The sequence below is a fragment of the Vitis vinifera genome, chromosome 18 (genome assembly GCF_030704535.1).
Source record: "Vitis vinifera cultivar Pinot Noir 40024 chromosome 18, ASM3070453v1".
Taxonomy (NCBI): domain Eukaryota; kingdom Viridiplantae; phylum Streptophyta; class Magnoliopsida; order Vitales; family Vitaceae; genus Vitis; species Vitis vinifera.
The window spans coordinates 7348846-7370585 of record NC_081822.1 but is presented as its reverse complement, the minus strand read 5'-3'; the positions used below and the strand labels follow the sequence as shown (position 1 = coordinate 7370585).

Genomic DNA, 21740 nt, shown 5'->3' with positions numbered 1-21740 from the left:
AAAAATCCTTCCTAAGTGAGGAACTGTTTAGGCCATAAACTATAGTCAGCCATAGAGGTTCGCAACCATCCAAAGCAAATTTGACTGAGATCGAAAAGGATCCTATTACCACCTCCTCACTGCGCAATTTATTGGAGTCCCAAATGATCAAAATCCTACCTGAAGCCCTACTCGCTGGAAGAGCAGCCCATTCCTTATTTCTGACCGTCCAAATACTACCCACAAACCTTCTATCACACTCCTCCTTTTTTGTTTCCTGGATCATCACTACATCCGAGTTCTTTAACCTTAGGAAATCCTTAACCACCCTTCGCTTTTTCCTTGATCCCAAACATCTGGTATTCCAACTAATTATTTTCATAGAAAAATAGTGCAGCCCCTAATCCTTAAACTGGTTCCAACAAGTCTCACAAACCTATAGAGCGTCTACTCTTCCTCCTGGAATATATCTTGATATCCAGAGAGCTTAAAACCTCACGCACTTTAGCCATTTTCCTGGGAGATAGGCCTTCAATTTGGAACTCGCCCGATGGGGATACCGCATCATCCCCTTGACTGACTGTAACCAGGTTGGACACCTCACTGGGCAACTTGGGTTTAGACTTAAAGGGATTGAACCTCTCGGGCAACAGGTTTGAACAAGCAGACTGGGACTCCACCTCAACAAGGATTAGATTGCCAACACAATTTTGACATAAAGAACCATCATCGTCATTTTTGGATAAAAATTCGGGATTTACTCGATTTTCCAAAGGAAATGGAGATTGAAAGACTGAACTAGAGGATATGTGAGCAGAAGGGCTTAGTAATGGAAGAGGAGGTGTTGACCCAGAAGAAATGGGAAAAGAAGAAAGGGGTGACTGAGAAGAAGCAGATGAAATTACTTCCACGTTTTCTGCTACCGACAATCCACAATTCCCCAAAAAGTTGAGCCCTTTACCTCTGATTTCTAGACTAGAAGGCAAAAACGTGACTGAAGGACCACGAGGATCGAACCCTACTCGGCCCAAAAATCCTTCTCTATCTTCTTCAAAAAATGATTTGCGCGTAGCCTTTTCACCACTAGCCGACGAAGCCCCTTTCTCCAAACCCCACTTTCGATTCCTTGTTGATCGACAAAAGAAGATAGGGCTCGCGCTGGCTCCTTGTTCCTTCTGAGCTCCCGCCCCGAAAGCCTCCTCCTTTGGAATCTCTTTTCTGTTTGACGATGGCTTCCCGAGCAAAATAGGCTCGCTACAACTTAGAGAGCCATGTTGGCTAACGGAACTTGGCGGAAATAGGGTATTCCACAACTTCTTTGAACCGAACTTCATTTCCTTCACTTTCTTCTTCGCGGATCCTCTCGTCTGAACATCAGGATCAGCTGGAACTCCTTTCCCCGTTCCCGCTGCAGAGACTCCTCTTCGTAACGATCCCTGCTCTCCATCGGGCTTCTTTTCTCCTGTTCCTTGGGCCACCCTCAACAGGCTTTTTAAGTTGCAGCCCGTTTTTGCAGCAGTTAGTAGGCTGAAAATGGAGAGAGTCTGGGACTCTCTCACAAAGGCCCGACCATTCTCCACTGTGAGGGCCTCATTCCCGCTGGCTGAAGCTTTGCCCTCCGTTGTTGTCTCCTCAGGCCCAAAGATTAGTTTTTTTGAATTCGAATTGAACCAACTGTTCCCCATACTTTGACCATTTTTACCACGTGTCCCCACTGGAAGAGCTTCAGTCGAACTCCTTTCACCTTCCTTCTCATTTCTGCCAGCTTCCCCAACATAGAAACTACTTCCAACCGTTGATCTGTCCCTCTCCTCACGCCTTCCACCACCTGTCCCCGGATGAGATTCAGAACCCTTCCGAGTCGACTCACCCATTACTCTGTCTCTCCTGGCCTCTTCTTCTCCAACCACTGCGACAGAAATAGTGAACACCCAATCCCCGTCTATCACCTCAATCAGAGCTGGAAGAATTGACCGTTCCTTCATTGCAATTCTTATCTTTGCCTTGCTTAGATCAAACAATTTCAACGTTCGCCAATTAATTTCAGTCACCGTCCCCCACTGCTCCACTATTTTCTTCAGGTGTACCTCAGACTAGAGATGAAATGGCAAACCCCGTAGCCCAATCCAACCTCCTCTGAACTTCCCCTTAACAATCGAATTTTCCTTTGGCGACCATCTTCTCAACTGAACTGAAATCCCTCTCTCAATCTTAATAAATCTTAAATCCTGGAGAAAGAGTGCCTCATCTATCGTTTCTACAAAGAAAACACCTTTTCCGCTTGAGAAGGGCACAATCGTAGCCACTCCTTTCTTCCTTAAGCATCTCGCCACAGCTCGGCCAACCTCAGCCCATTTAACATTATCTTCACTACATTCACACCACGGCTCGCGCCCACCTCCCAACAGGGATAAGTCCACCTCTCCTTGGACTTTCATCTCTGACTACGTTCGTGAAAGACCGGTATAGAGGACCCACGTGATTGTGGGTAAACCTTACCTCTCTGTAATGTCTTCCTTTTCCCGAAGCATTCGATGGGGGGACCACCGACAATGAAGCCAGAGCACTTTTTAGATTCTCCCAACCTTTGCCCTTCTTGCCCTCAGGAATAACCAAAAAGGTTGGTTTTCTGTTGGTTGCGAACTCCGAAATCCTAATGAACCTTCCGTGGTTGTTAAAGGAAACTTCCAACAAATGGATGCAGAATTTTCCCTTGTACTTTTTGTTGAACCCCAAGTAACACTTCAACTCGATGGCTTTCGTCAAATGCTTGATCAACCACCCGACTTCTACCTTTTCAAATCCTAAGACGTAAACAAAACCTCTGCTGTGCTCTGCAATCGAGCACCAATTTCCTCCGTGCTCGGCTTCCCTACTAACCAAGAAGGTCTTCCTTTCTACAGAGACCTTCAACGTCACCATTCTCAGATTGTGCCACTATCTTTTGTGTTTCCTTTTATACAAACACACTTTGCTTTACCTGAGAATAATTTTGGATTGCTTTGTTGAATCCACTATGATATGCATGCACTACTTCATCCACAACTTCCTCAATAATGTCACTTTGCTCCTTCAAAAACTGGGCTTCACCTTCACGATCTTTGGATGTCAAAATATGGACAACATGAGGTAGTGAATCAAAACGTGTAGTAGCCCAACTCTCATCTATTCTTGAAAGGTCTTCCCTTAGATACTCTTGCTCCAACAAAGGGTTGCACTGCATCAGCTGCGATATCCGCTCGTCGAGGTTGCCATGATTGTTCCACAGATCTCCTCCGAAACTCTATGTTCCACCTCCGGTGTCACCACCGTCGTCGTTCTAGAGAGAGAAAGTAGACAGAGATCAAGGGGCCGTGGTTGTGAAACCAAAGTGAGAAACCATTGAATGATATTGTTGGTTCTGATCAAGTGCTCAATCTTTACACTTGTTTTATTGAGCCAATTAAAGGAAAAAGGGGGAAAAAAGATATGACCAATGGGCTATTCAACCCATACCCATCCACCTGTTCCTAAAATTTAGGTCAAAATGTCCATGAGCAATGGAAGAGCCAGAAATTTGCTTGAGGGGGGCAATCTTTGAGAACAGTGTGACAATAAATTTTTCTATTTAATAATAAATACAGAACATAAATAATAGTTGCTAATTTTTTGCAAGTTCCTGAATTGTATGGACACATTCAAATGACATTTGTTAATAAAAAAAAAAGGAGGTTTTTTATTTTAGGAAAAATCATTTCAGTAAGAAAAAATTCAGTGTAAAAAATGTTATTATACAAGTTTTAGTAATTTTGGTAATTTAAAAATTTAAAAAAAAATCAACAAAAATAGGAAAGGGATTAAAAATCAATAAAAAATCTGATTTCAATAATTTCATTAGAAAGGTGAAGGTAGATTTGTATATGGCACCCTAATGCTTATTCTGTGTGTGTGGGAGGGAGCTAGTATGAGGATCTTCAATAAGGAAAAGCTGCAAGAGCAGAGATTGAAGGAGACCTTCTTGAGTTCCTTGCTTTGAGTTTTGCTGGGAATGGAGAATTTCACAATGTTGGACATTTTAGACATTCTTATTTGTGGGTGGGGGATGGTTTCTGGTGGTTGTCCTGTGAAGTCACTTTTTGCCTTCTTTTGGTGCCTTTTCTATACCTCTATATGTACATTGGATGTGTCTTTTTGCTTGGCATTATTTAATATATTTTCTATTTGTCTATCAAAAAGAAAAGAAAAAAAGAAAAAGGAGAAAACAACTGAAATATGGGCAGGCATGAATATTTTTAGGGTTGGTGGAGCAATTGTTGGTTTGAATTCATCAAGGGGTGATTTTTTTTAATTTCTTTGAGGCTTTTTTTTTTCTGTTTTTTTTTTTTTTTTTAATTTTGGTTAGAGCGCTGCTATGAATCAAGTGGAATGAAATATGAATATATGTGTGTATAAAAGAGTTATTTGAGGTAGATTTTTTGCTTTAGGAACAACTGAATATTTTTAAATTAGTACTCAACCCCCTCATGGGCAGGCTTGAATGTTTTTAGGATTAGGGGAGCAATCACAGGTTTGAATTCATCGGGGGATGTTTTTGTTAAATTTTTATTTTTTATTTTTTATTTCTTTTTATGGCCTCAGCAGGGTTGGGCTTCAAGTGGGTAGGGTACACCCCTGGACCTAAGTTAAATCCACCCTTGTCTATGAATAACTTCCAACTTTGTCCAATTCTGTGGGTTTACTGCTTGTAGAAGTCAGATCAGTGTATAATTTTGAAGAATCTTCCAATGCTAAGTTGTTCGTTCCATTTTCACTCATTACTTCTTATGCTTTTGATTAATTTGAGCTACTTTCTTATGCTGGCATAGATTGCAGTTGCTCTTGCAGTTGCAGCAATTCCAGAAGGTCTTCCTGCAGTCGTCACAACGTATGTTAAATTTCTCTTGCTATACTTATGATGTGGGAAAATTTGTCCAATAATTAAATCGTAATAACTTCGAGTGCAGCAGCAGATAGGATACTTGAATTCTGTGGGACCAAAAATGAAAGGATCAATATACCTGATGTGGGAAATTGCTGGCACTGCTGCCTTAACCAAAATAAATGTGTTTGATACACATTCATGCATTTAAGATTTTTTTCATAATGATATATGATCAGATCTTCTAGTGTGATTTGTCCCGACTTATTTTAAAGTAACTGTTGGAATTTAAATGATAGAGATATAAAATGAGGGTTGAATTTCAGGTTTTATTAGCCTTGAAGCTCTAACAATATTTGCACTGATAAATTTTTGTCCATTAATTTTCAAAAAAGAGTTCTCAGAAAACTCAAAATATGTAATCACATTTTTGTTTCAGCCATTTTATGGCATGAATTTCTTGCAGATGGATGATATCTTCAAAATCTCTCTATTTTTTGGGCATGAATCCTATAATGCTTTTTTGTTTCTTTATTTATCAAAATTTCTTCTTAGTTCTTAGTTCTTATTTCTTCTTATCTTTTTGTTTATTTTTCTCATTTTTCTTCTTATTCCTTTTTTTTTTTTTGTTTTTTTTGTTTATGTTACAACTTAGGCAGTCACTTATGACAGGTCAAAAGACCTTATTTTAAATGTCTTTTATTTTATTATATGACAAATGTTTTAACATGTTTTGCTCTATCATATTTCTAAATGCTAGATCATTATCACTGGGATAAGTTGCATGCCAAACTAGAACTTTCTCTTTTCAGTCCACTGAATGGTTTATTTGATGAACTTATTTTGATGTGCGAAATGCTCTGCATGTTTCAACAGTGTTCTCTTTCTTTATCATTAATTTTTATATGGCTATTTCCAGGTTTTTCCTGTTAGTGTGGCACTTTGTTATTTAATTAGAAGCTAACATCTTCTCAGGATTTTTGCTTCATGATTTTTTTCTTTTTTTTTTTATAGGTGTTTGGCTCTCGGAACAAAACGGATGGCTCGGTTGAATGCTATTGTTAGGTCCTTGCCATCTGTTGAAACCCTGGGCTGCACCACAGTGATCTGCAGTGACAAGACTGGTACTCTGACTACCAATATGATGTCTGTCTCAAAGGTGATTGTCCTAGAACGAATAAAATGATAGTGCCAACCCTTTTTGCTCTAAGCTTCTTCCTATTAATTTTCCTAGCAGGGAGTTCTAACTGATTTTATTATTTTGATTTTAATTTTTTATATAAAACACTTTACATATAAACTCAAGAATCTGAAAGTAGGTGGGTTCTATTTGTTTTTTTTTCTCTTTCCCTCCATGTGTGTGTGTGTTAGTCTGTTTTAAAACAACTTTTATTGTCTCTTAGGCTCCAACCATGGTTTTTTAGCTCTGTAGCTAATGATGTGTCACATACTTGGGTATTGTGCCCACCTAAGAAGGTTCTCACACTCAATTTAAAAAAATTCTCGTTGTTCATTTACTTAGAATATTTTGTCATCTTCTTGTAGAAATTCCAGTGCAAAATGAAATTATGAATTTGATGGTCCATAACCATTTCTATTATCCTGGTCCTATAACATAATTGATACTTGGATGCAAACTTTTTATTTATGTGATTCAATCTTGTTTATTTAATTTTTGGAAGAAATTTGTAAAAATTGGGTGCTTAAAGATATTAGTCCTTAAATTCAAGTTTTCTACATTCTATTTAAATCATGGAAATTATGTGATTCTGAGAGAGCAAATCCAAAGTTCTTTCCGTATGTTATTTATTTTCATCCCCTTGCTGAGTTATTTTTTTCATATGTGATATGCAGTTGCTTTGGGCATACAAAATGCTCTTTCTTCTTAGTGACAAGTATTCTTGTTTTTTTTTTTGATAGGTAAAGATAGATATGCATATATTAGTAGTAGAAAAAGGATGTATACAAGGAGTACCAAAAGGAAGACTTCAAAAAAAGTACACAAAAAACACCTAAGACACTTAAGAAGACCCACCAATTCTACAAAATCAAACAAAGGCATTGAGCCTTCAATTATATACAAGCTAACCCATGCAGAATGATTACATAGGAACGAATGTTAACTTTTGAGCATTTTGTTCCTTATCTTTAAAAGCTCCTCGATTACATTTTCGCCAGATCGTCTAAAAGATGCATAGAACGTGACTTTCCACATCTTTTTCCTTCCCTTCCCTACAAAGGAGCCATGCTAGCTTAAAAAGGTATCTTTCACCAAGGAAGAGATCACCCAATCTACACTGATTAAGGAGAATAGAAGGTGCCAAATAATCCTTGCTTTGGAGTAGTGAAAAAGGATATGATCAATGGATCCACCCTCCAATTTGCACATATAGCATCTATTCATTAGTGGTCACCCTCTTTTCTAGAGATTATCCTCAATTTGCTTCCCATGCAAAAGAGCTCACTTTAGACGGGACCCATGGGTTCCAGATAATGTTTGTTAGGAAAAGGACTACCCTCCTTACCTCTAACGCCGTATAGAAAGATATGTTGAAAACATTCCTTTTTTTGTTTCTTTCCAAATCACCTTGTTTTTAACTTCCCTTTGAACCATCTTTGCTTGCAACATTGAAGAAAAATTCTCAACAACTTCCAACTACCAATCATTGAAATGCCTTGTGGAATGCGGGAACCAATGTCCCCCCTCCCCTCCTAAGTCTTCTCAAAAATCTGTCATCCGTGCTTCCTTTTACAAAGCTAATATGCATACAAAGAGGGAAAAGAGTTGCACAAGGGCTCCTCCGTACACCAACTATTTGTTCAAAACTTAATTATTTTGCCATTACCCACTTCAAAAGAGGTTTTACTAAAGAAAAGATCTCACCCCTTCCTAATAGCTTCCTAGATACCAACTTCATAACCACCTCTAACTTTACAAGGGTGCCAACCCGCTCCTTCATTCCATACTTTCCCTCTATGATTTGCTTACATAAAGCTTCATTTTCATAAACATATCTCTAGCTCCACTTTCTAAGGAGGGCCTAATTCGGCAAAGAGAGACTTCTAATACCCAAGCTCTCGTTTCTTTTGTCTGTACAAATAGTGGAACATCTAACAAAATGACGCTTATTTTCCAAAGTCCCACCTTCCCAAAGAAAGTCCCTTTGAATATTTTCTAATTTCATTCTTACCTTTATAGGTATTACAAACAAAAACATGAAATAGATTTGCAAGCTTGACAAAGTGCTTCTAATCAATGTAAGTCTCTCCCCTTTTGAAATGTATTGTCTTTTCCACATCGATAGTTTTTTATGATACTTCTCCTCCACTTGGTCTCAAAATGCTTTTGATCTACCAGGGGTTCCCAGAGGCAATCCTAGGTAAGAAGAAGGAATTTAACCTACCTTACAACCTAATTCCAATGCTAAAACATCTACATGTGGGACCTCTCCAATTGGAATCAATTCACCTTTTTCGAGATTAATTTAAAGCCTTGATAATGCTTCAAACCGCATGAACAATCAATTTAGATGAACCAATTGATCTTGTGAATCCTTACAAAAGACCAAAGTATCATTTGCAAACATAAGATGAGAGATTCTCATAAATAAAAAAATAAAAAATGAGAGACCTCTATGGCCTCTCCTCCTTGCCTCTTATCCAAAAACTTGACAAGAAACTCCCCTCCTTGGCCCTCTCCAATAGGCAACTCAGCACCTCTATGGTTAGAACAAACAGAAAAGGGAAAAAAAAATCCCCGTCTGAGCCCCCTCGAACTCTGAAAGAAACCGAAAGGTGTTCCATTCACTAGCACTAAAAACTTTGTTGTGGAAATACACCAATATATCTATCTAATTCATTTTTAGCCAAAACCCATTTATTCCATAACCCCTATTAAGAAAGCCCAATTAACATGGTCATAGGCTTTTTCAATATCCAACTTACAAATGACACCACATCACTAGAACCATCCTTCAACAATGAATCAATTGCTTCATTCACTATAAGGGATGCATCTAAAATTTGTAGCTCCTCTACAAAAGCATTTTGAAACTTAGACATTACTTTTCCCACCACTTTCTTTAATCTATTTGCCAAAACCTTTGCTAGGAGCTTATAAAGACTGCCCACCAAACTAGTGGGGAAAACTTTTAGGTCCTTTGCAACCCCTTTCTTTGGAATTAAAGCCAAGAAGGTGGCGTTTAGGCTCCTTTCAAACTTGCCTCTGACGAAAAAATCCCTAAAGAATCTGGTCACCTCCTTTTTCACAAAATCCCAATTAAATTGCCAAAAAGCCATAGTAAAACCATTGAGACTCTCAAAACTTTGTCCCCATTTAGAACACTACCTCCTTTGAAAATGACCCCTTCAAGCCCATTGCCTCTTGATGACCCACAGTCTTGAAAGAAATGTCATTTAAGGAAAGACTATGAAAAGCTTGGGGAACTCCTTGCTAAATGCCAAAATCATTTAAAAGCCACTCCTATCTACCTTAATCTTGGTCAAAAAATTCCTTTGCCTATGGACATTTACCATTTTGTGGAAAATTTTGGTCTTCTTATCCCCCTCTTCCAACCAAATCTCTATGGATTTTTGCCTCTAAGAAATATCCTTTAAAAGGGCCCATTTATGGTATTTTTGTTTTTTTGCTACCCTTTTGGTTGTTACCTTCTCTAATAGAAGTGGAGATTCCATTTCTTTAGAATCTCAAAAACCCACTTGCTTCAATGCTAGCTCCTTTCGGATAGCAACGTTACCAAAAACTTCTTTATTCCATACCTTCAATGTTAGACCAAAATAAAACTAAGGATCCTCTAACATCAAGCTCCATTCACCAACTCTTGAGCAAATCTTTGAATTTCTTTACCTTTAGCCACATGTTCTTGAACCTGAAGGGAGTTCTACCCGTCCTCACTCCTCGCTTGTCTAGCAAAATAGGTGAATGACCTGACATAGGCCTTGACAAGGAGCACTGCAGCAACCCGCTGAAATGGTTTCTCAATTTTTTGAAACCAAAAAATGATCAAAGTGTAGATAAAAACCGATTGTTTAGCCCACCACACAAAGTAAAATCCACCTCCTAATGGTAAATCACGTAATTCAAGCTCCTATATGATCCTTAAAATCTTTTCATGGCTATGGAAAACCTTTCTCCTCTGTTTCGTTCCCTGGGAAACCTGAAAACATTAAAATCCTCACCTACACACCAAGGATAATCCCACAACTCCTTTATAGACCCTAGCTCTGCCCACAAATTCTCCATTGGTAGGCCCATACACCCCTGTGAAAAACTAGACAAAGTTATCCTCACAGTTTCTAAAATGACAAGAGATGAAGAATACACCAACTTCGAAATCCATCACTCCAACATCCTATTGTCCCAAAAAGCTACAACACCACCAGCTGCGCCCCTAGTATCCACAGCACCCCAATCAAGAAACTTTCTCACCCTCAAACTTCTTTCAATTTCTACAAACATATTCTGAATTTTTGTCTTCTGTAAACAAATCAAATCCACTGTGTGATCATATCAGAGACTTTATGACTTTTCTTTTATCTTTGTCATTGGCCCTCTAACATTCCAGGAAAGAATTCTCAACTTTATTGGCTGATTGAAACCAACTCCCAGCCCTTGTTACCATCTTTTCTACCCCTTCAAGAAATGTCATGATAGTTCATTGAGCACTTAAGCTTCCTCAATTCTCTTTCAAATTTTAACAAGCACATTGATAATGGATTTTCTACCCACTTTAGTTTTGAGTTTATAATTGTAGCCACTTTTAGTTGCGCATTTCCATAGGGTAGATATTTTTTTCCTACTTTTGATTGGTGTTATGTGGTAATAATTATCACATAACACAAATCAATTATTGTATGTTTCTGAAGTAAAATGTGTAGTTGGTATAATTTATTTTTCAAGGATGCACTTATTGTTATTGTTATTATTTTGCTGCACAATGATGCAATTATGAGTTTTATGGTTTTAGAATGCTAAACGATTCTCTCTCTCTACTACATCAGAATCAAAACATTCTAAACAATTTAGTGAGCTTCTTTTGACCACAAGGAATATACATCATACTTATAAAGGTTCAGGAAGATTATGATGCAGACCAGAGCATAGCATGAACCCTAATATCTTTGGAACTAACTAAAGAAATATCCTCATGTCCCCTGGCCTGTAGCTCAATTGTTGTACCCTTTAGCAATGAGTCAAAGGTCTTGAATCTGAGCCTCTATGGTATTTAAGTCTTGCAGGGCAGAGGGACAGATCCATGTTACACAGGGTTTCCTTTGCTGGTATATATATGTATATATATATATCAAATAGGGCCCTTTACATGGATTGATTGTAAATCTCATTGTTTATAAGCAATAGCAATCAAACAGATCAAAGGGTTAAGATGTTGGATCATGAAATATTCATCTTGATAAAACATGTATCACAAGCACAAGGGGTATAACTGAGTTAGGTAGAGCACCTCATTTACCTGCACGCATGATAATATGAATTGATATAGAAAATTCTTTCAATCATTAGCCTCATAATATACGTTGTTTCCCTGATAAAACACATGTTGCAGTCTTTCCATCAATAGCCTCATAATATACATTGTTTCCCTGATAAAACACATGTTGCAGTATTAGATTAATTAGTGCTTCATACATTTTTTCTATGGATAATCTCTTTCTCTCTCTCTCTTTGTCTCTCACTATCTTTCTCTCTTCTTCCACTCCACCCCTACATGGGGGACAATTTTCTTTCTTTTGTTATTTCATATATACATATACATTGCTGATGTTTGGTTTACCTTACCTCTTTACCAGATGATAATTTTTTGCTTGCTACCCTATTTGTCCAGATATGTGTGTTTCATTCTGTGCACCATGGTCCTGTCACTGCAGAATATAGCATCAGTGGAACAACATATTCACCAGAGGGAGTTGTATTGGACAGTGCTGGGATTCAGGTGATAAATGATTTGCAACTTTATGCCTATGTTTTTATACTAAATATTAAATTTTTTTTCACAGGATTCGTTCAATAGTTTTTGACTATATGCATGTTAGATCAACACTTGAATAAAATATAAAGTGCCCACAACTCAAAAGTGGTTACCTAGGCCTTAGTTTGGACTTACAAACTTGCATGCTCCTTTGAGACTACATGTGATCTTTTTGTAGTTTATTTGAAATTAAAATATAAAGTGCCCTGATGGACCACAACTCAAAAGTGGTTACTTAGGCCTAAGTTTGGATTTGCATGCTCCTATTAGACTGCATGTGACCTAGGATAGCAGATTCACTAGATGCTTTATTTCTCTCATATAACACTATATCTAATGTAGGAAAATCAATAAGAAAGGAAAAGACCCTTCTGAGCATGATGATGAATAATCAATTAAAGCTGGGGAGGTTTCAGGAGCATAATGCTGTGTACTTGAGGAAATTAGATTTAAGCGTGAGAAACTTTTTGAAGAGATTTAAGTTTATGGGAATTCTTTAGGGGTGGCAAGATAATGGTTAATGGTTTTGAAGAAGAACAAGAAGAAGATTTATGTAAGTCATGAAGAGATTGAAGTTGAAGAATTTAAGTTTATGGGGGTCATTTTTAAGGTAGCAAGAGAATGGTTGAAGTCGAAGATATATAAGTTTATGGGAATCGTTTTAAGCGCAGCAAGAGAATTGTTTTGACGATGGGGTTCGAAGTTTATGGGGTAACTTAAAGGTGACAATAATTTCTAATAGGATTATCAAGGCCTGTTTGTTGGCAGATTTGAGAATGGCATAAGTTGGCTTGTTTGTTAGCAGAAATGAAAATGCCTTGAGTAGAGGAAGAAGAAGAAGGGTACCTAGTCTCAGGGCTTGTTTGTTAGCAGAATTGAAAATGGCTTAAGTTTATGGGAATCATTTCAAGGGTAGCAAGGAGGAGGAGGAAGAAGAAGTGTACCTACTCTCAGGGCTTGTTTGTTAGCAGAACTGAAAATGGCTTAAGTTTATGGGAATCATTTCAATAGCAAGGAAGAAGAAGAAGAATCATTTCTAGGGTGGCTTCAGTTTATGGGAATCCTTTCAAGGGTAGCAAGGAGGAGGAAGAAGAGTACCAACTCTCAGGGCTTGTTTGTTATCAGAAGCGAAAAGTTTATGGGAATAATTTCAAGGGTAGCAACTCTCAGGCTTGTTTGTTAAAAGAAATGAAAATGGCTTAAGGATGGTTTTGAAGAAGAAGGGGTCGTAAACTTTAGACCCCTTCTTCGGAATCATTCTCTGCTACCCTTAACCCATTTTCATTTCTACTACAAACAAGCCCTGAGAATTGGTATAACCATTCTCTTGCTACCCTTAAGTCATTTCATTTCTGCTGACAAACAAGCCTTGAGAGTTGGATCTTCTTTCAATTGTTGAATTGTTGGTATTTTTTAAATCACTAAAAATATTTTGATATTTTCTAAAAATGACCAATTTTTAGGACATGTATTTAACATTTTTGAAGACATTTTGCCTAACATTTTGAAGACACTTTTGGCTAGAATGGTATGTAATGTGTAAGAGGAGTGACAAATAAATGGATTCTCTTTTTTTGCATTGCTCAACCACATTGATATTATGACATAGGTTGTTTTCCATGTCAAATTTTTTACTTTCCATTAACTTCACATGATATTTGATTGTTTTGCAGCTTGATTTTCCAGCTCAGTTGCCTTGTCTTCTTCACATAGCCATGTGTTCAGCCCTTTGCAATGAGTCTATTTTACAGTACAATCCTGACAAGGGAGATTATGAAAAGATTGGTGAGGCAACAGAAGTAGCCCTCCGCGTATTGGCAGAGAAGGTTGGTTATACACCTTGGCCTTGCAAAAGCTTGCTACCAAACAATACAGCTGTTCAATTTTCTTCTTCTTCTTCTCCATAACACTTAATAAAGCCTTAATTCCGATGTTTGAAGGGCGGTTTCTTATACTACCAAAATTTGTTTGTGATTTGGTTGTTCATTATGTCGTGCTGACTTAATTTATTATTATCAGGTTGGCCTTCCTGGTTTCAATTCCATGCCTTCTGCTCTTAATATGCTAAGCAAGCATGAGCGTGCATCTTACTGTAATCGCTACTGGGAGAACCAATTCAAAAAGGTTTGCTTTTATAAACTGCTTGTTATCTGTTTTTCCTACTTTTATACTATTATGAACAAATTTGAGCATGAGTTAATGAAGCTGATGGATTTTAACCCTTATACATGGTGCAAGCTGCTAAAAATGTGTTTTTATTGTTGTTTGTCTACTAATGTGATTCTAGCATTTTCTTTCAGTGTCTTGTTTTGAATTGATTGCTGATGTGTATGATATCATATCCCTGAATATTCATTGTCATGGGCTTCTAAAGTTGCTGAGTAGATAAATCACTGAGACTAGTCATTTGTCACTTGCCAATGTTGTATTATGTTGCAGTAAGGACATTCTTCTTTTCATGAAAATTGCCCTTGTACAACACCAATTACAAGAGAATTTTCCCTCTCCCTTTCTAAGTTCATTTTCAACATTTTACTTAGACAAGAAAAACTAAATTTTTTATACCATGGTTCTAGTAGGAAAAAAAAAATACTGTTCTAACACTTTCCATCTTAATAATTTAAACATGTTGTGGTGGAGGAAGCCTTTTAAAAGTAACATAAAGAAGGAACAGGAGGCCTTTTATTGATGTTCAATAGTTGGATCAAGCAATCAAATCTGACCATGTATTTTCTTACACAAAGGACCACTCAGTGAATTTGATAGATTTTCTAGATTGGCTGAGTGTCAAGTAAGGAGAAGGTTTTTTTGTTTATGCCCTTCTCACCTAGTTTAGGCACCCTTTATATACATCGTGTGTATGTTGGTGTTCCTCCTTTAAGTGCTTTTAATATATTTACTCATTTGCCTATAAAAAAAAAAGTAGGATAAGAGGTTCCAAAGTGTGTGAAAGGATGAATTTAATTTAATCATTTAGCTATCTTAGAGGAAATTTCGTGGAGGCAAAAATCAAGGGTTTTGTGGCTAAAGAAATGATATAGAGACACTACGTTTTTTTTTTTCAATAGAATGGAAAATGCCCAACAAAGAATTAATTTCGCAAGTAGATTAAAGGTGAATGGGACAAGATAGGTTATTTGAGGAGGATGAATTAAAGCTTGGAGTCTTCTTGTTCCTACTATCTATGTTGTTGATCGATTGATTTTTCATTGTTTATCGTATTAAAACAAAATTTATAACCTAATTCAACTATGTTAAGGTAACTCTTGCCCGATCAAAAAGGTTTTTTAGCAAAAGCTACGGTAGTATAACGGTTTCAGGTGTTGTTCACTGGGATGAATTATTCTCGATAATTAAGGCTTAAATGAGAGGAAAAGAAATGATTGTGATCAAGTGAAATTGATTTAACAATTCATGGTGAAAAAAAATCAAAATAATAATGATTTCTAATTGAGAAAAACAATAGAATGTAAAATAGGATAAAATTAATAAGGAAAAAAAATTATTGGAGTTAAGATTTTCTAGAAAACAATTTCCATGGTGAATAGATGTTGAGATCTATTTTTCATCAAGTTAGATTGAAAACCTAAATTCTCATCTAAACTGATTTTAAATTTAGCTTTAAGTCTATACCTAATTTCTCCTCAAATTAGGTTATTCAATCCAAGAAATCATTTTAAACTATATATTCAATTCATCTTAAATTATCTTCCAATGATTCATAGAATGCAACTATTCGATCTCATTAAATCTAGCTTTAAGAATTTAATGAATCTGCCTAGTTTGCAATGTAATAGTCATTCAAGATAATTTGATGAGAAAAATCCCCAAATTTCAATTAATCAATCAATTAAATCAAATTATCTTTGCAATTAAAGCTCATTTCTCTAATTCACCATAGATCTTATCTCTAGATCCTCCTTCCTTCGAGAAAAATGAGATTTAGCTACTCATGCTTGGAGATTTGGTCTCACAAGACATGTTTGGCTAGTAAGAAAATGAGGGAAAAATGAAAGAAAATAGAGAATTCTATTGAGAGAGAGAGTTTCTAGAAAAATCTAAAATCAAGAGTATCAAAAAGCTCTTTACATGAGAAATTCAAGTTTCTATTTATAAGTCAAGGTCAAGTGGACGCTTGACAACCTCTCATTGGTCTTCTAGAACCTTCCAAATTCAAAGAAATCTGGAAGTTTAATATTTCGCATGAAATTTGGACATTTCGCATAAGATATTCACATTTCGCACGACCATGCGAAATTCTATGGTGAGTGGCTACAACATGTTGAAACACCTTCTAGACCACTTCGCATGAGTGCGAAATTTTCGCATGATCATGCGAATCTACAATATTTTGTTTTTGAGCTCCATTTGATAATTTATTCCATTTTCTTCTTTTGACTCCACCTTAACTACCGCCAAATTAGCATCAAATCTCAATCCAATTACATTACTTTTTCTTTATCATCCATATTATTTGGCCTCTTTTTCAATTCGATTCATCTCTTTCATCACCAATTTATCAAAAACATACCTCAAAATGACTCCGAAATTTCATAAAACTTGTTAGTAACTTTTTCTAGGGCAACAACTTGTTAATTGACTATTTTAGGCATAATTACTACTCAAAAGATGTGAAACTTATGAGAATTATTATCTAAAAATATGCTTTTTTTTTTTAGTAGTAATCATTTAGTCAAAGTGTAATTTCACAAGATGGACAATTGAGAGTGAATTGTTAAAATCCATTCACGACCTTGACAGAGAGTATTTGGAATGCTTTATGGTGAACAAGAAGCATTGATAGCCCTTAGGGACTTAAGGTGCATAATCCTATAGAGAAGATTTGGAAAGCTTTGCAGAAAGGGAGAGGTATTGATAACCCTTGCAATGTTGAGGAAGATAAAGGCTTTTTGGCAGAATTATTGTTCCATAGTGAAAAGAGAGGCAAATGGTTTCTTGAAGGAATTTCATGTAAAAGGCTCCTTTGAAAGGAACACTAAATCCACTTTTTAGTGCTAATTCCAAGGAACAAACGGGATGACGGAATAAAGGGTTAGAGGCCCTATTAGATTGGTTGGAGGCTACTCAGTGTTATCAAAGGCAATCGCCTGGGTCGCCTAGGTCATCAAACTAGGCAAGGTAGATAAAAGTCGTCTCTTGAAAAGACAAACAAGGCGGCTTCAAAGAGGCATCCTAAGTGATCGCCTTGGGATAAGGCGTAAGGCATAGAGGTGGTCGCCTTTGACCATGAGTTAAGATTAAACATATTTAGATTATAATTTCATTCAATATAACATTGGATTAAACAAAGTATGAGATGAAATACTGTATTATCAATCGTAGAGATAATAAGATAGAGGGTTATCAATCTAGTTTTGATGGAAATAATGACAATTTTAATTTCAATGATGACTATGATGATAATGTCCAAAGCTTCTCTAGGATGTTCATTGTTTTATTTTGTTTTTTAGATGTTTGAAAAATTAGAATATGCATCTAGACAAGATGGATATCTTTAAATAATATGATGTTTCTTATGATGTGGGGTATAATATTTAACACTTTGAATAATTATTACCATTTTTTTAATTTTACAAGACATCATGAGGGATGAAAAATTAATAATATTGATTGTTGAAGAAGATGCATATATTGGTTAAGTATTGGATAGGTAAATATATGTATTTTTTTATTACCTTACTATAATGAGGCTATCGTCTTGTTTTTTGCCTTTTTTGCCTAAGACTAAAAGGAGTCTTATTGCCTTGACATCGCCTATTGCTTTTGACAAAACTGAAGCCATTATAGATTTTTAGTAGAAATCGTAGTGAAAAAGGTCATTAGTAAGGCAGATTTAGAGCCTTAGAATACTTTTGTGAATAGCATGCAAATTTTAGAGGTGACTTTGATTGCAAATTAAGCTATAGACTTGAGAAAAAAAAGCTTCAATGCGGGGTTGGTTTGCAAGGTGAATGTTGAGAAGACTTATACACTATACTTTGAAGTTTCAACCAAGCTTCCAACATTTTTACACTTGGATTTTGGCTCCAATGGGCTCTTACACAATCTTTTAGAGTCTCTACTCACTTGAAGCTTCTAACACTCAAATAACAAATTTAAATTTCTCAACCTAGCTCAACAATTGTTTAAATACAACTCAAATGCTAGGATGAATAATAAGGGTGCATTAAAAAATATGCAAGCGGAGGTTTAATGCACCAAAGAAAGAATGAGAGCTTTTGAGGCAAGAATAAGTAGGTAAACAAATAAATGCAAGTGTTTTTATCTCATAAATGAAGTGGAACTTTCAATTTATTGGTTTCTAGCCTTGGGAGCCAAAGTGCCAAAAAACAGGCTGGACCGGTTGATTAGCCGTTGGGTAATAAATGCATGACATGTGATCGTCAGGCCTTGACCGGTCCTTGACCAGACCTCGACCTGTCCTTGACCGGACCTCGACTTGTCCTTGACCGGACCTCAACCGGAAAGACATAGCCCTTGACCAAAAATGCAATGCTATTGGATGAGAGAGAAGATTTTTTGCATCTTTCGATTGGACCTCGACTGGGAAGGTATAACCAGTCGACTGGTACCCTAGCTGGTTGAGACGATTGGCTAGTGTCTCGACCGGTTCACCATTTTTGACCCTAAAACCTATCTTTTTATGTTTTTTTCACTTCTAAAACTTAGGTAAGGTCTTTAGGTAAATTATTATGCTAATTTTGAAATGATTTGCCTAAGGTTCATTCAATAAAACTTGGGTTTTGATGAAAATGTAACTTTAATGTATAAACCGAGTTTTTAAAGATGCATGAAAAGATATGAAAATTCTAAGTGCACCCATGCATTCATCTTACATATATTCCTATGATTAAAGGGTTTTCCAATTGTCTTGATCTTGCATCCATTGGGTCTTTTGATAAATTTCCAAACTAACACCTAAAATTCTTTTTAACTTAAAATGATTAGCATCTTAGCCATGGTTTGTTATCATCAAAATGCGATTAGGAAAACCATTGGGTTAACAATAACCTTTGGAGAAAGGCTATGAAAGGAAAATTTGGTTAGGTAGAAGGTGACTGATGCATAAAAAAAAGGATGTGCATGGTATGGGCCTTTGGAATACAATTATTGAAAATTGGAAGGAGTTTTCAAGATCAAAACCTCGATTGAGGTGGGAAATGGTTTTAAGGGTTAGGGCAGGTGGCATAAGAAAGTATGGAAATTTTCCCTTCCTTACTGTTTTGGTGCTTGAAGAGAGAGTGGAATGAAAGGGTGAAGAAGTGCTCTAATCAAAGATTAAAGAAATTCCTCTCCAAACGATTAATCTTGTTCCCTTGGGGATGGGTAATTGCTCTTTGGTAGAATTTATAGACGCTTTAAGTGGGATGTAGTTTTTATTCTTTTTCTTTATATCTTTGTTCTTCTTTAGTGTGCACTCCTCTCCTCCTTCCCTTTTTTTCTAGGTGTCACACCCATAAAAATTGCTACCAATTTTTTTTCTAAGTGTGCGGTGCTAAGACACCGATCTTAGCCAACTTTCCTAAAAGCCACACAACAAAAGCACATGTAAACAAGGCAACAATCAATTACGAGAGCCTTACCAACTTGTGTTTTATTTAAAACTACAAGATTACAAAATTGTTTTTACAAGTTTCCCAACACTTACTAATTTTTCTCAAAGTTAGAGAACCTAACCCCCACTAGAGAATATTACAATTTGATTTTTCTCTTTGATTGCTTACAATCGGGTTACTCATCCTTGGTCTTTCTGCAATGCAAGAGGCTTTTATAGAGAATGTCTTTCCATTTGAATTTTGAATTCAAACCTTTGAATTCAAAATAGGAGCCTAGGGTGGTGGTTATGCAACTGCCATAACCACCCAACTAATCACACCCCTATAGCCAAAGGTGTTTCTTCATGTTGGATGCAGTCAACAAGATCTTATCTGACATTCCCTTTTGATGCTAGGCCAAATCTTACTCCTCAAGTTGCCTCATACCAATAGGTACCTTTGTAATTGCCTTTGTCGCTCAACCCAACAAGCCCTTTTTTGAGTGCCTCAGCCTAAGATAATGTTTGGTTCAATGTTGCAAGCCAAGCTCGTGCCAGTCTGGTTTGTGGCCCCTTTGCATGTGAGTCAGACCCACATCAAACACCATGTGTTTGTGCCACCAGCCTGCATCGGTCATCATGCCTTGGCCATGCCCATATGTTTAGCCATCTTTGATGTATCAATGTGCTTCAACACATTAGTGCCCACCTTTGTGCCATGCTTAGGCGCCCATGGTCACCAAGGCTTGCTATCCATGCCCATGGATCAGTCTTATTACAAGGCCCTTCCTTACCTTGCCCATATCAACCATGCACCAATATGTTTGTTTTGGTCTAATTGCTACAGTGGCTTCCTGTGCCATGCCTAAGTCCCTTCTCGGTTGCAGGATGAGCCATGACATCGTTCCTATGGCTTGCCGTCCTTGTGCATAAGCATTGCGTCCTTGTACTAAGCATCTGTTTATGCGTGTGAGGCCTCCTTGTTGCTGCTGCAGCAGCATCATGCCGTATCTAAGACCCTTCTTGGTGCAACAACATACGATGGCATTATGCCCATGGCTCGCCAATTCCCATGCATAGGGCATTGTGCCCCTGTGCCATGCCTTGGTCACCTGTCTGAGTCGATCATGCTTGTTGCAACACCATCATGCCATGCCTAAGGCCTTCCTTTGTGCAGCAACATGCCATAGCATTGCACCCATGGCTTTGTGAACTGCCTTGGTGCACAAGGTTGAGTGCCCTTATGCTAGAGCTGGGGAGGAAGAGGTTGCACCATGCCCTGTGCCATTGCAGCCACAGGTGGCACACCACACAGGTTGTGGAGCCCATATGTGCATATTAGCTACTCATCTGAGTGCCATGGCCATGCCTAAGGCTATGCCTCGATGTCCCCTTGGTGCCCACCTTGAGTCACCTACCCTCCCTTAAAGAGCATTTTAGGCTGTTTCAAAATTTTCTAGAGGAAACATCAACCCTGTTTGAGGAGGAATAATGGATTTATTTATTAATCAAATAAATAAATCCTCATAACCCTCACATTGAGTCCGCACCATTGTTGTGGCTGCGAGTATACATGTGACTTGCTTATTGTGCGCAGGAGTGTGCGTGCGCATGCCTATGCATGCCACGCACTATGCCAACACCCTCCCTCCCCCACCCCCCCCACCCCCGGCGCAGTGTTGCCTTTTTCAATACTTTGTGATGCTTACCAAACCTCCAACACCTTGCCACTTTCTCAAGTGCCCTTATGGGTGCAAGGTTCTTGCCCATGAGGCCTTTTGCCAAAAAGTTAGGGTTAATGGACCAATACTAGGCCCCTTTCAATATATTGCTCTTTGTTTATTGAAAATAAATAATAATAATAATTATAGTAAAATAACGCAAAAACTAATGTAGCCATAAACATGTATGGAGGGGTTTTGCCTCAATATGTCTTCAATGTGCCTTTTTTTTATTTTTTATTTTATTGGCCTTCATATATTGCTCAAGAGAAGGAGAAGAATTGTAAATGATGCTGGTGCTATTTTCTGGTCTACATGAAAGAAACCTGATTTTTTTTTGGGAATATAGGATCAACAATTTTTTTATGGCATTGGTTATCAAGGTGAATTTTTTGTTACTGTCTCTGAATCTTCTGTAACTAAGGGTTTGTATGGATTCCTTTGGATGTTATTGTTCATGATTGAACCACATCTCTATACATTTCCAGTACTTTGGTTTTATTCCTCATATGTACATTTTATACATTTTTTTTATATTTGTAATTACCTTTTCTTTAAAAAAATTTAAAAAATATACTAAT

At 37.2% G+C, this 21740-nt stretch overlaps 1 protein-coding gene across 3 annotated transcripts in view; it reads left to right on the top strand.

The window, feature by feature from the left end:
• Positions 1-21740, top strand: part of LOC100266003 (calcium-transporting ATPase 3, endoplasmic reticulum-type) — a 79212-nt gene that overhangs the window by 27898 nt on the left and 29574 nt on the right. For all 3 annotated transcript variants that reach the window (XM_010666191.3, XM_010666190.3, XM_010666192.3), the window contains 5 exons: positions 4824-4882; positions 5891-6035; positions 11740-11847; positions 13557-13709; positions 13903-14007. In XM_010666191.3, the coding sequence (XP_010664493.1) occupies positions 4824-4882; positions 5891-6035; positions 11740-11847; positions 13557-13709; positions 13903-14007 (570 nt within the window). The remainder of the gene's footprint in view (positions 1-4823; positions 4883-5890; positions 6036-11739; positions 11848-13556; positions 13710-13902; positions 14008-21740) is intronic.